The 12,214-nt window shown below is 35.3% G+C and overlaps 1 protein-coding gene across 1 annotated transcript in view; it reads right to left on the bottom strand.

The window, feature by feature from the left end:
* The window catches only part of LOC139164019 (complement component receptor 1-like protein), a 70,827-nt gene that overhangs the window by 43,798 nt on the left and 14,815 nt on the right, over positions 1-12,214 (bottom strand). The window contains exons 3-6 of the mRNA XM_070745575.1: positions 11,655-11,846; positions 8,905-9,001; positions 6,797-6,891; positions 4,562-4,756 (exon numbers count right to left, since the gene is read on the bottom strand). Of these exons, the coding sequence (XP_070601676.1) occupies positions 4,562-4,756; positions 6,797-6,891; positions 8,905-9,001; positions 11,655-11,846 (579 nt within the window). The remainder of the gene's footprint in view (positions 1-4,561; positions 4,757-6,796; positions 6,892-8,904; positions 9,002-11,654; positions 11,847-12,214) is intronic.

Raw genomic sequence — 12,214 nt, 5'->3', positions numbered from 1 at the left:
ATTCTATTTTCCAAAAGGACCAACCAGATTTGTTTATTTACCTTATGTTTTATGTGGTAGCAAATTCTATTATTTAATTTTATTCTGAGAGATGGAAAATACTGAAATAAGAGCATTTTAAAAAATAGCAGATTTGCTCTTAAAATTGAATATTTCTATTTTTTATTGAGAGCAATAAATTTAAACCAATATTTAACTGCTATGGTACTTAGAAAAGTTTCTGCACGGTAGTTATCCTTGATTTTTCATAAAAATGAATGGCTGGGTCTGAGTATAAATGCAAAGCTCTATGAAACAAGGTAAATGGGCTGAGAAGTTGATCCCTAGCTTAGAAGTTATTCAATTTATTTTGGAGAGGATTGCACTCCCCTAGTAAGAATAGAACTTAGTTATGTTTGTTGTTTTACATGATTCTTACAGAAACCATTGGGTAGAACAGCCTATTAACAATTTTGGCTTGTACAACAACTCCAGCCTTTCCTAACACATAGTTTTTGGGTTAATCACTTAAAGATGAAATTAGGGGATTTTCCTTGAGGGTTCAAAAGTTGCAAATAGCTCAGAATTCTACATACCTCCATTTCTGAAGGATCTACACCAATTCATTTAGCTATTCAGTCATTTTAATGTAAACCACTGTTGATTTCTCTGGTCCTAAACAACTTTGAACTAAGATCTGAATAATTTGTAACAGAGTCTTTTCATTCTGATAAGACTATTGATATTAATTTTAATGTAGAAATGGGCATTCTCAATTATGATACTAATCGTATGAAATCAACTCCCTATATCAATTCAGTAGAGACCTCACCACCACAAAATTGTGGAATATTTCTACTATATATTAAAAACTTAACTCTTTGCCCAGACATTTTTGTTTTCTCTCTGTCTTTCATTAGCTGTTCTGTAGTTTCTTAATAGTGTTTATTTATACTTCATTGTGTTTGTTATTTAATGCTTTAGTTTAGTTTTACATGTTTAAAAAGTAAAATAGTTTTAAATGCACACAAGTAGGTCAGCAATGATTTGAACAAATTTCAAAGCTTCCTTTCTACAATAGAAAGATGACAAAATTATTATTATTTATTAATATATGCCACCCCTCTCCGGAGACTCGGAGCATTGTTAAATATCTGCTAGTTTTTCATTGAGTTCAATTTATAATTTTTATACCTATGTGCTAGGCAAAAACTGAGAAAGGCTAACTAAATCTTGGGAATTCCAATTTATTCATAGTAAACATCTTGAAGATCAAAACTGATGAATATATAAATTCTCGGGCATCCAGCATAAACTGGGGAAGGCTACATTCACATTTTGTAATGGGAAAACAGATTAGCTAACCCAAGGAAAGACATGTGCAATCTTTCTATTGAGTCATCTATGTTTGAATAAAGCAATGCATTATGATGTCTCAAATAAATTTAGCTTATGAACAATCATTGACACTTGGACTTTCAGGAAACTTGATAGCAAGTATGTAATTTCCTCTTGTGTAAATATAAAACAAGCACTAATTCTGTTCAATAGGTTACATATTTTATAAAAAAAATAATTTGTTCTTTCTAAATAGGGTGGACACTGTTGAATCAAAAAAAGCTTACTACCCCACCCTTTTGTTATCCTTAGGCTTGTAAGATTACTTTTTGATTCATGCAACAAGCATTTCCTACTAGAATGAAGTGATGGTCATGACAAATAAATAGATAAGCTGAATGTTCAGTTGAAATGGCAAACAAAAATTTGTGGAGGATAATGATATAAATAAATAATTTCAAGAATATTAAATGCAGTCTCCACTGGAAAGCATTGGCATAATACATTATCCTGTTGTGAGCCGCTCTGAGTCCTTGGAGAGGGGCGGGATACAAATCTAATAAATTATTATTATTATTAATTATTATCCAGGGATCATCTCCAGAATATAAAATAAAAAAATGTGACATAGGTTAATGTACACATACCTTAGTACAGTGTTTTTCAACCTTTTTTCTTCAAGGGAACCCTTTCGTGTTATCAGATTTCTGGCGGAACCTGTACCAGTACCGTTTATGTCCCTTCAAGGCGAGATCCCAATTTTTTTCAATCTAAAAATGTTTGTGGGTGAGTTGGACTGTGGGAGACCATTTTGACTTTAAAATAGTCAACACTCTGCTATAGTACATCTTATGCCTGCAATTTTTTCCTCGCACATTTGAGAAAACTAGTTCACTAATTATGTAATTGTGTGGTTTACACATAAAAAAAAAATCACTGATCATAAAATACATTTAAAAAGCATAAAAACATTAATAAAAACTCTGCACAAACATACATTTTCTCACTCTCATGCCTAGCCAAATCTAGGTTCCGTTCAAAAGAAATGTTTCTTTTTCTCCTGCTTGGGCGAAGGGGATGGGGGGGTTGGACTAGATGATCACCTACAAGGTCCCTTGCAACTCTTATTAATCTGTCTAAATCTCATTTTTGTTTGTTTGTTTGTTCATTTTGCACATATTGTGTCAGATTCCGGCTAGCATTTGCTGGCTGGGGAATTCTGGGAGTTGAAGTCCAAATATCTTCATGTTGCCAAGGTTGGGAAACACTGCTCTAGAGCAATGATGGCAAACCTATGGCATAGGTGACACAGGTGGCACGTGGAGTCATATCTGAGGGCATGTGAGGCGTTACCCTATGTCAGTTTCGGCAGGCATGTGTCAGCTGATTTTCAGACTGTTCAGCTGTTTTCGCTCTCTCAAACCCTGGAGAAGGCAAAAAACTGCTCAACTGGAAGTCTGAAGGCTTCAAGTGAGGTCTGTGCACATGCGTGGGAGGGCAGTGCAGGAGGTTTTGCAAATGAATGGTGGACAGTACAGGAATTGTGTGCATGCGTGGGGGAGAGCATTAGATTATGTGTATGGGCATGCATGTGCATGCTGTTGCTTGCATGCACCTCCTTTTGGCACCCGAGCCAAAAAAGGTTTGGCATCACTGTTCTAGAGGTTATGAAAAGTTAGCAACAAGTAAGTTCACAAGCAAATCAGGCTCCCTCTTTGGTGAAATTGCCAGTGCCTGCTAGAAGCACAGGTTGTCTTCTGCATATTGGAGCTAGGTATACAGAGAAAGGAACTAGGTATACAGGAACTAGGTATAGAGAACAGGTACTAAGTATACTGAGAAAGGTCTCCCTATTTTCCTTTATGGAAGCCATCGGGAGTCAATAAAAGATACTGATACATGGCACCTTGTGTTATTGCATTCATTTTTTTGAAAAAAAAAAAAGTTCATGTTTCCTGTCTACTTTTTCTGTTTTTCGAGAAGAAATGTTTCTAAAAATAAACCCACCCACCCCGAACCTTTACTTTTACTTTTCCATTGCTAAAAAGAGAAAAGTGAAGGATAGGAACAGAATAAAGGTGCAGAGTGAGAATGACAGAAAAGCAGACATTAATATATGCCAGTTACCAACCATCCAGAACCATCCATAAGCGTGAAAAAGAGTCATAAGTCACTTTTATCAGTGCTGTGGTAACGTCAGTCATTAAACAATGATTGTAAATCAAGGACTACCTGTACATGTGAGCACAAGCAACTGTATAAATTCTATTGAATTAAAATATTTTTTTAAAAACTTAATCTTTGCCATTCACATTTCATTCTGTCCCTCCTTTTGCATCCTTTCTTTAATTATTCTATTTTACATTATATATCTATATGTATCAGTGAAACTGTTGTCCCACAGTGAGTTGGCTGTGGTGAGTTGTTCTTCAGTGAGTTCACCATGGCGAGTTGGTTATGGGGAATTGTCATAGATCCAATGCTGCTGTTAGAAATCTACCACCTCTGAAACAGGATCGAAAACTATGCCTTTGATTCCCCGTACATAAATCTTTGGAGACTTCTGAAAGAGACATGCAACTTTCCATGGACACTCAAAGATTTAAAATTTGGATTTGGATTTACTTCCCCAGTCGATGACCTGATAGCCTTTGAAAACATTTTTTTATATTACAACAAGGAAGCCTTTAGTGCCAGATAGCATCCAATCAAGGTAGTGTTAATACTAGGCTGATGAAAAAATACTTCTTATGCTATTACATATGTCAAGCCAAGTGTTAAAAAATTATCCAGGGTCTAGAACAGCACACTCTATAAATAAAGTATTTAAAATATATTAATTTTGTACCTACACTTAAAAGTTAAGTACATATATTTACTATATATAGTTGTATTCAACAAAATATATAATGTTTATTGTTAAATCCAGAAGTGTCATATTGCATATGGAAGGGAGAAAGAATTTTTCTTAATATAAAATGCTTAATGGAGAAAAAAGAACAAAACTCCAAAGTATGTTTTTTTGTGGAACAGCATCACTGCCATACTCAACGTGTTTCTTTTTTTATAAACTTGGGAAAGTATCTAAGCATAAAATATTAAATATTATGCAAAACATCAAATTTAACAATTCATAATTTACATCTTTTTCTTAAAATAATAAAAATCACTGAATTAAAAAGTAAAGCATAATAAATAAATACGTGTAAGTAAAGCATAATTTTAAAAAGAGGTTATATTTTACCTTTGCATTCAGGAACAGACCCTCTCCAGATCCCAGTTTTATTATCTTCAGTTATACAATGCAGAAGATCATCTCCAGAAAGTGAAAAGCCAAGGTCACAGATATAGGTCACATTTGAGTTAAGGGGAAAAGTTCCATTCTTTCCCCTAGTATAAGTTCCATTCTTTATTTCTGGAGGAGGAGGACAAGTGGGTCCTGAAACACAGATAACATTTTGTGATTAGTAAAAAATTATTTTTATTAGGACAGGAAACGATTCTCTCTCTCCCTCCCTCCCTCCCTCTCTCCGTCCATCCATCCAGTTGGATATGGATCTTATAATGGCTACCAGTCAGGACTGACTTGATTATTTGGGGGAGGGGAATTTGATAGATAGGCCTGAGGAATTAGATAGGATCTTTCAAGCTGTTAGCTTGGCCATCTTTGTATTAGATCAGTGCCTCTCCTGGCTGGTCAAGCAACCTTTGGTTGGGTTCTGATAATGGTGAATTCCTTTTGAGAAAGTGGGTGTTCCTGCCATCTCTTGGTTCACCTCTCACAAAGGGCCATTAATAAGTTCTCACTGTCCTTAATAATTTCCATCCAGTTGCCAACCTTCCATTTTTAGGAAGAATTGTAGAGAGGGCGGTTGTTCTAAAGATTTAGAGGGCCCTGGGAAAAAGCAAATTGTCTGGAGCCTTTCCAATGAGGATTCAGAACTGATTTGGCAATGAGACGGCATTGTTTACACTCTTGGATGATGTCTAGTGGGAGCAAGATGGGAGTGAAGCAACCATCCTTGTTCATAAATCTCTCAGCAGCTTTGATACCCTCAATCATGTTACCTTCTAGGGTGGCTCTAGGACTTGGGTGTGGGTGCCATATTATTGTCCTGATTCTCCTTCCTATAAGGGCAATTATAGTTGATGTTGATATGAGGGGGAGGACATAAGAGTCTAGCCTGTGTTCCCTCTAGTCATCCAAGAGTCTGGGATGAATTATAGTAAGTAACGTCACCATAGCTACCTTAGTGTTTCTGTGGAGGCCCTCTCAATGTGTGGAAGCTATGGAGGCCTGAAGGGAGCCCAACAGGCGTCTGCTCAGCTTGAGCAAAAGCAAATGGTTTGGGGTTTTGTGGCTTCTTTGTTCCAGGAGCTTCCAACTTTGGTTGTAGATGGGTGGCACTTCCCCAGACAGGCCTCGTATGCAACCTGAAGGACTCTCCTGTACTTGTTTCTCTTGCTCAACGTTTTTGCATAGCTTTGGGCTGTGCATCAGTTGTGACCCAGGGAAACCTGCTTGCAATCACTCATGCCCTTGTGACCTGCTACAATGTCTTTCAATGGCATATGGAGGCTTCAGCTACTGGAGAATGCAGGGAAGTGTCAAGTTAATATCATTGGTTTTATGGCACATATGATATTACTGTTCTACATGCTGCATTGACTTCCAGCATGCTTTCAGGGACATTTCAAACCCTTAATGGGGTTCCCCCAATTATTTCCATCCATCCCAGATCTGGCATTGGCTAAGGTATGTTGGCTGATGGACTCAGGAAGATCAGGATTAAAGATAATACAATTTTCCTGGTCCCGTTTGATTTTTCCATGACATTTGCTACCATTAACTATGGCATACTTCTGGACTATCTTAAAATGTTGAGAGGGGGGACACTATTACAATTGTTCTCCTTCCTTTGGAATTTGATCCAGTTGGTATTAGTATGTAAAACAAATCCAGTCCAAGGGTCCTGTTGTGCAGTACAAGGGCTACCACTCTTCCCATTTCTGTTCAACATCTACATAAAGCCAATGAATGAATTAATCTGTCAGCATGGGAATATAGCACATGATACCTAACTTTTTATCTCAATTCCTGGCCAGAGAAGCCATGGAATCCTAGCCTGGTTCCTGGAGGGCATTCAAAATTACAAAATTACAAGGAAGGAAGGGAGGGAGGAAGGGGAAGAAAGGAAGGAAGGAAAGAATAATGAATGAATGAAAGAAAGAAAGATTAAAATAAAACAAACAGAAAAGGGAAAAAAGCCACGGATGCTCATATGACAGCTAGTTCTCTGTATCAGCTTTAATCTCATTTTTCAGCATCTGAAACTAGCATGAGGAGCTGCTCAACTTAGATGTTCTCCAGTGGGATCCCATACTGTTCTAAGCATTTCATATACCCATTCAGTCCCCCACTGCAAACCACAGGCAAATCCTGGGCCCAGGCTGTTCAAAAGAATTTAAAGAATCTTACTGAAACATATTGGAGGCTTTGGTTTCCATACAACTGTATTATTAGAAAATGAACGTGATAAGCACTGGATTGTAGGTGATCCAATTAATTCATACCTCAAGAAAAGAAAAAGAACATAATACATTTTAATTTCTTTCTCTGTTAAATATTGGAGAATACCATGGATAGCCAAAAACCCCACATGTATTATTGATATTTACTGCACTGTTTAAAGCATAAACCAGAGTGCCCCAAGCTTTTAGACCTCAGGGATCACTAAGGTCATAATTTTAAATCCTTTGGATTACCAAATTCATAATTTTAAATCCCACAGACCCTACCTGTAATTCATAATTTTAAGTCCCACAGACCACTAATATGATTTTTTTTTTAAAAAAAACGTTATATACACTTGTAAAATAATGATCAGAGAATTTCCATTTTATTAATATGGAATGCACTTATTTAATGTAACAAAATGATAAATGCTTAATTAATTATAACAAAATCGTAAATGCTTATATAATAATAAAATATTTAATGGTTATTTAATTGTAACAAAAGTATTAAAGTTAGTGTAATTATTATAAAATAATTTAAGCTCATTTGTTGGTGGCTTGCTGATGTTGTTGGGAAAGTCAGTCCCATATTCCAGAGCTATAGCTTTCTTCCTTCCTTCCTTCCTTCCTTCCTTCCCTTCCTGAAGTCCAAGTAAATTATACTGACAGCATTCCTCTAGTCCACTAATTTTGTCACTTTGTCAAATAATGCAATAAGATTAGTCTAGCATGATCTGTTTTTGACAAAACCATGTTGCTTTTGGATATTACTTCGTTTGCTTCTAGGTGTTCTAGAATCTTCCCTGGTATTGAGGACAGGCTGATAGGTCTGGATCTATTTTTTCATCTTTTTTGAAGCTGGGAACTACATCAGCTCTTTTTCAGTCCTCTGGCACTTTCCCAGTGCTCCAGGATCTTTGAAAGATGTGGTTCTGAGATCTTGTCTGCCAGTTCCTTCAGAACCTTGGGCTGTATTCCATCCAGTCCTGGTGATTTGAACTTGTCTAGGGTAGATAGGTGTTCACTTACCATTTTCTTCCCATTTTTAACTTATGTTCCTAAACTATTTTTTGTGGGGCTGTTTTTGATAGGTTGGACTTTTTTTCTCCCTTTGTGTAAAGACAAATGCAATATTATCAATTACAGTGATATGTCATCTTATAAACTCCTTGTCATACAAACTTTTTGAGATACAAACTCGGGGTTCAATTTTTTTTTGCCTCTTCTTCCACACTTTTTTCACCTTACAAACCCAAGCCTCCGCCACTGGGATGCCCCGCCTCCGGACTTCTGTTGCCAGCGAAGTGCCGGTTTTTGTGCTGCTGGGATTCTCCTGCGGCTCCCCTCCATGGGAAACACCACCTCTGGGCTTCCGTGTTTTTGCGATGTTGCAGGAGAATCCCAGCAGCGCAAAAATGGGCACTTTGGCTGGCAAAAGGGGTGAGTTTTGGGCTTGCATGCATTAATCACTTTTCCATTGATTCCTATGGGAAACATTGTTTCGTCTTACAAACTTTTCACCTTACAAACCTCATCCCAGAACCAATTAAGTTCATAAGACGAGGTATCACTCTATATCTTTTATGTATATTGAGTGCTTATGCATCAGGGATAAATTCCTTGTGTGTTCAATCATACTTGGACAAAAAAGAATTCTATTCTATTCTATTCTATTCTTCCTTTTCTTTTTCATATTTGCTTACATTGTTAAGAAGAAATCTAATCATTTTATAAGTGGCAAAAAAAAGTCCAACTCCACTATAAAAAATTTCATCCATAGCAAAGAAAATTTGGGAAAACAAATCATGAAAAAGTGGAACATTTATTTTTTAAATTCATCCTGATAAATTTACTATTTATTGTGTTCATGCCATGCCGATCACTTATCTCTGCATGCCCTCCACGCTACATCTACAAGTGTCTTGTCAGTCATGTACTCTTTTGTCTGAGTCTTGCTGCTTTACAAGTGCATCACTTAGCAAAAAAAATTCCAGTCTCAATTGTTGTCTAAAATAAAGAATTACTTGTATAATAATTAGATTTTTCTAAGGCAGCCAATTTAATACACACCCTTCATTACACATGAAATTTACTTTTGCTTTTAGCAGGAAATCCATTAGAATACGGTCACCATTATCTGGTGTCCCTGGATCACCACATGATTGTCCTAGGTAATAGAAAAAAAATTGAGAATTAGCATTCTACGGCCCTCTATATTTATGGCAATAAAAGATAATTTCAATCCGTCATAAAGAAACTTATAAATTTTCTTGGGAGAACAGTAATAGTGGAAAGACAAGCTAATTTATATATTGTAATTTAATATAATCAACACAAATTAATGCCCTGAAAAATGCTGAACATTAGATAGAAATAACTTTATTATAACACAGATATCAATGAATAAGATTATGAATTGCAGTTTCAAAATGTATTCTAACTGAATTCAGATTGATGAACCCTAATAATATATATGAGCCCTGGGGTTGTAGTGGTTTGAATGAAGGACTGCAAGCTGCTTCTGCTGGCTGATGGCTGCACTTTGGAAGTTCAATTCTCACTGGCCTAAGACTGACTCAGCCTTCCATCCATCCGAGGTCAGTAAAATGAGGACCCAGATTGTTGGGGGCAATATGCCAACTCTAAATCCGTTTAGAGAGAGCTGTAAAGCATTGCGAAATAGTACCAGTATATACATCTAAGTGTTATTATTAATATGGTTATTAGTGAGCTAATTATTAATATAGACAGATAATGGGTATTATGCAAATAAATAGCAAGGTATTTATTTGATAAAAGTTAAGAAACCTAAAAAATCATCTGGACATCCAGCAAGGACAGTAAAAGAAGTGAAATGAAATTGTTGTACATATCACCATACAATTTAGAACAGGTTAGAAATTATTCAAAGTGTATGTTGTGCAAGGAAGGAGAAGAAACAGTAGATCATATATTCAGTTCATGCAAGAATATGGTACAAATTGATTGTAAATGTTAATGTAACTCAAAATGATTTACTGGAACATTTGTAAAAGTAATTATGTGTCAGAAATGAAAAAATGATAAGAACATACAGTAGAAAAATAGTTTAAAATATTGTGGGATTTCTGAATAAAAAGTGATAAATATTCTAGATTTATTTGTGATTAAAAAAAGAAAATAAAACATAGATAACTAATGCAGCAATACTGGGATGCAGTAATTCTCCCTTATACTAGGAGAGATGACAAAGAATTACAGCAAAGTATCAAGATCTGAAAATCACAGTTAAAAGATTATGAGCATAAACTGGCTATGTTATCCCCAGTGGCTATTAGTTATCAGCTCTCTGGTCACAATACCAAAAAATCTTTCACTTTGACTGCACATTGATCTGCAATTGACCAACTTTTCTTTTGTCAATTACAAAAGGCTACACTTCTTGGATCTCCATATATACTATGCTATGTCAATATATTACAACTTCCTACATTCTTAAAAAAACCCAATGCTTATAAAAGTCAATACTAGCTAAAGAGCTGGCAGCTATGATTTCCTATTGTTGTGTTATCATCCTCCTTCTCATCATCTCTTTTATTCATTAAACATGAAACTCAGTCAACTGAACATTTTAAAAAGTGTCACAAATAACACTGACTAGTGCTAATGATTGATACGGGTTCCTGCCAGCTTCCTAGGTATACCCGTGTAACCCATATACCAGTCAATGGTATTTGTGATACTTTTAAATATTCAGTTGGCTGAGTTTCATGTTTAATGAATAAATGAGATAATAATAATAACAACAACAATACTTATTTTTAGTTATTTTTTAGGTTTTTTATAAAGTGTCACCTTTTTCTTTCCAAGAAAATTATCAATATTTATAATTTTATTGTTCTGTCTGTTTCTTCGAATATCTGTATTCTGCATAATTTCACATATTGCTTCCAATATTTGCATTCTAATTTTATTGTATTACTAGTATAATGCATTGTTTTTTGTTTTGTTTAATTGTTTCATATTGCTTATTTGTTTGTTAACCTCTCAAAGTCATATAAATGAACAACTATATTAATAATTAATTTATTATTATGAAATAATAAACTAAATAAATAAAATCATTGGTCTCCATTCTGACATTTAAATTACGTATCAGGAGGAAGATAATATTAGGCAGTAAACCTAATTTGAACTATAAATGCAGACATACAATAATGATAATAATAAAAAATATAAATTAATGGGTATCAAACTGAACGGTTTACATTTTGTAAATGTCATTAGCACCCTATAAGCAGAAAAGATTGGCTGAATTACTTGTATTTGAAGGTGAATATATCCAACCACCTTAGATTTAACTTTCTCACTATGGAAGCCATTATTTAAGCCTGAATCACAGCCATAACCCCTCACATCTCCTAGTTCTCAGTTTTCTGGCAGAAATAAAATAACAAATTTGAATACATATTTTATAAAGAGGGATCAAAAATTAGTCAATACCCACCAGTATTCCATGAGATGCAAAACGTGCTTTAATTAAAATTCACAGCAATTGATAAGCAGTTCCTCAAAAAGCAAATAATGTAAAGAAAATAAAAAATAATAAAAAATAAAGATGCCAATAAAGCTGCATCTGAGACCAACCAAACTAAAAACATAGTGTTTCAATCTTTTAAGAGCCTCAGAAGTGCAATTCAGGAATTCAGCACCATTGCAAATATTATTAATAACAGACATCAGTTGGCCTTTGTAGGATCATATCTTTGTGAAATCATTACCAAATGAATCAGCAATTATTCAATGCAGTTTTGAAGGCAGTTTCAATGGAAGAGTCTGACCTTTACAAAAAACTGGGACTGATGACCAGGTATAATTCGAAAAGCAAGTACTAGCAGTCCTTTCTGGATGACCAGGAATAACGTAAGCGCTTCGATGGCAAACATATGGCACAACTGTTCCCACAGGATAGAAAGAAAGAAATGTATCGGTCACTACGCTAAATCTGGTCTCTCGTGGAGCCTCACAGCCACCTGTGAACAAAAGCAGATGAAGGTTTATAAGAGAAAGGTTTTGCTGAAACTTTTTTTAACTTGTTAAAAATATGTGTTATGTATTATATTTATTCTGGGTTGACAATTGATAGAAGAAAGTGGATACAAGTCACTAGTTGCTATATTTAACCTCTTCCAGGCAGCAAAATCACGCCCATGAAATGAGTCTACATTTCTTGCTTCCTTCTGATTTTGATTGCCCCACCCAGGTCACTCCATAGAATGACACTAGGCCAGGGGAATGTGGCTGAAAGAATGATGAAAGCCAAATCACAATGCAGACATTGAAAGGAGGTAATAAAAAAAGTACAGAAAGATGTCTGAAACAGGAAGAAATGTTCAAGATA

The sequence above is a fragment of the Erythrolamprus reginae genome, chromosome 3 (assembly GCF_031021105.1).
Source record: "Erythrolamprus reginae isolate rEryReg1 chromosome 3, rEryReg1.hap1, whole genome shotgun sequence".
Lineage (NCBI taxonomy): Eukaryota > Metazoa > Chordata > Lepidosauria > Squamata > Dipsadidae > Erythrolamprus > Erythrolamprus reginae.
The sequence above is the reverse complement of the archived record's forward strand: the minus strand, read 5'-3'. Positions and strand labels throughout refer to the sequence as shown.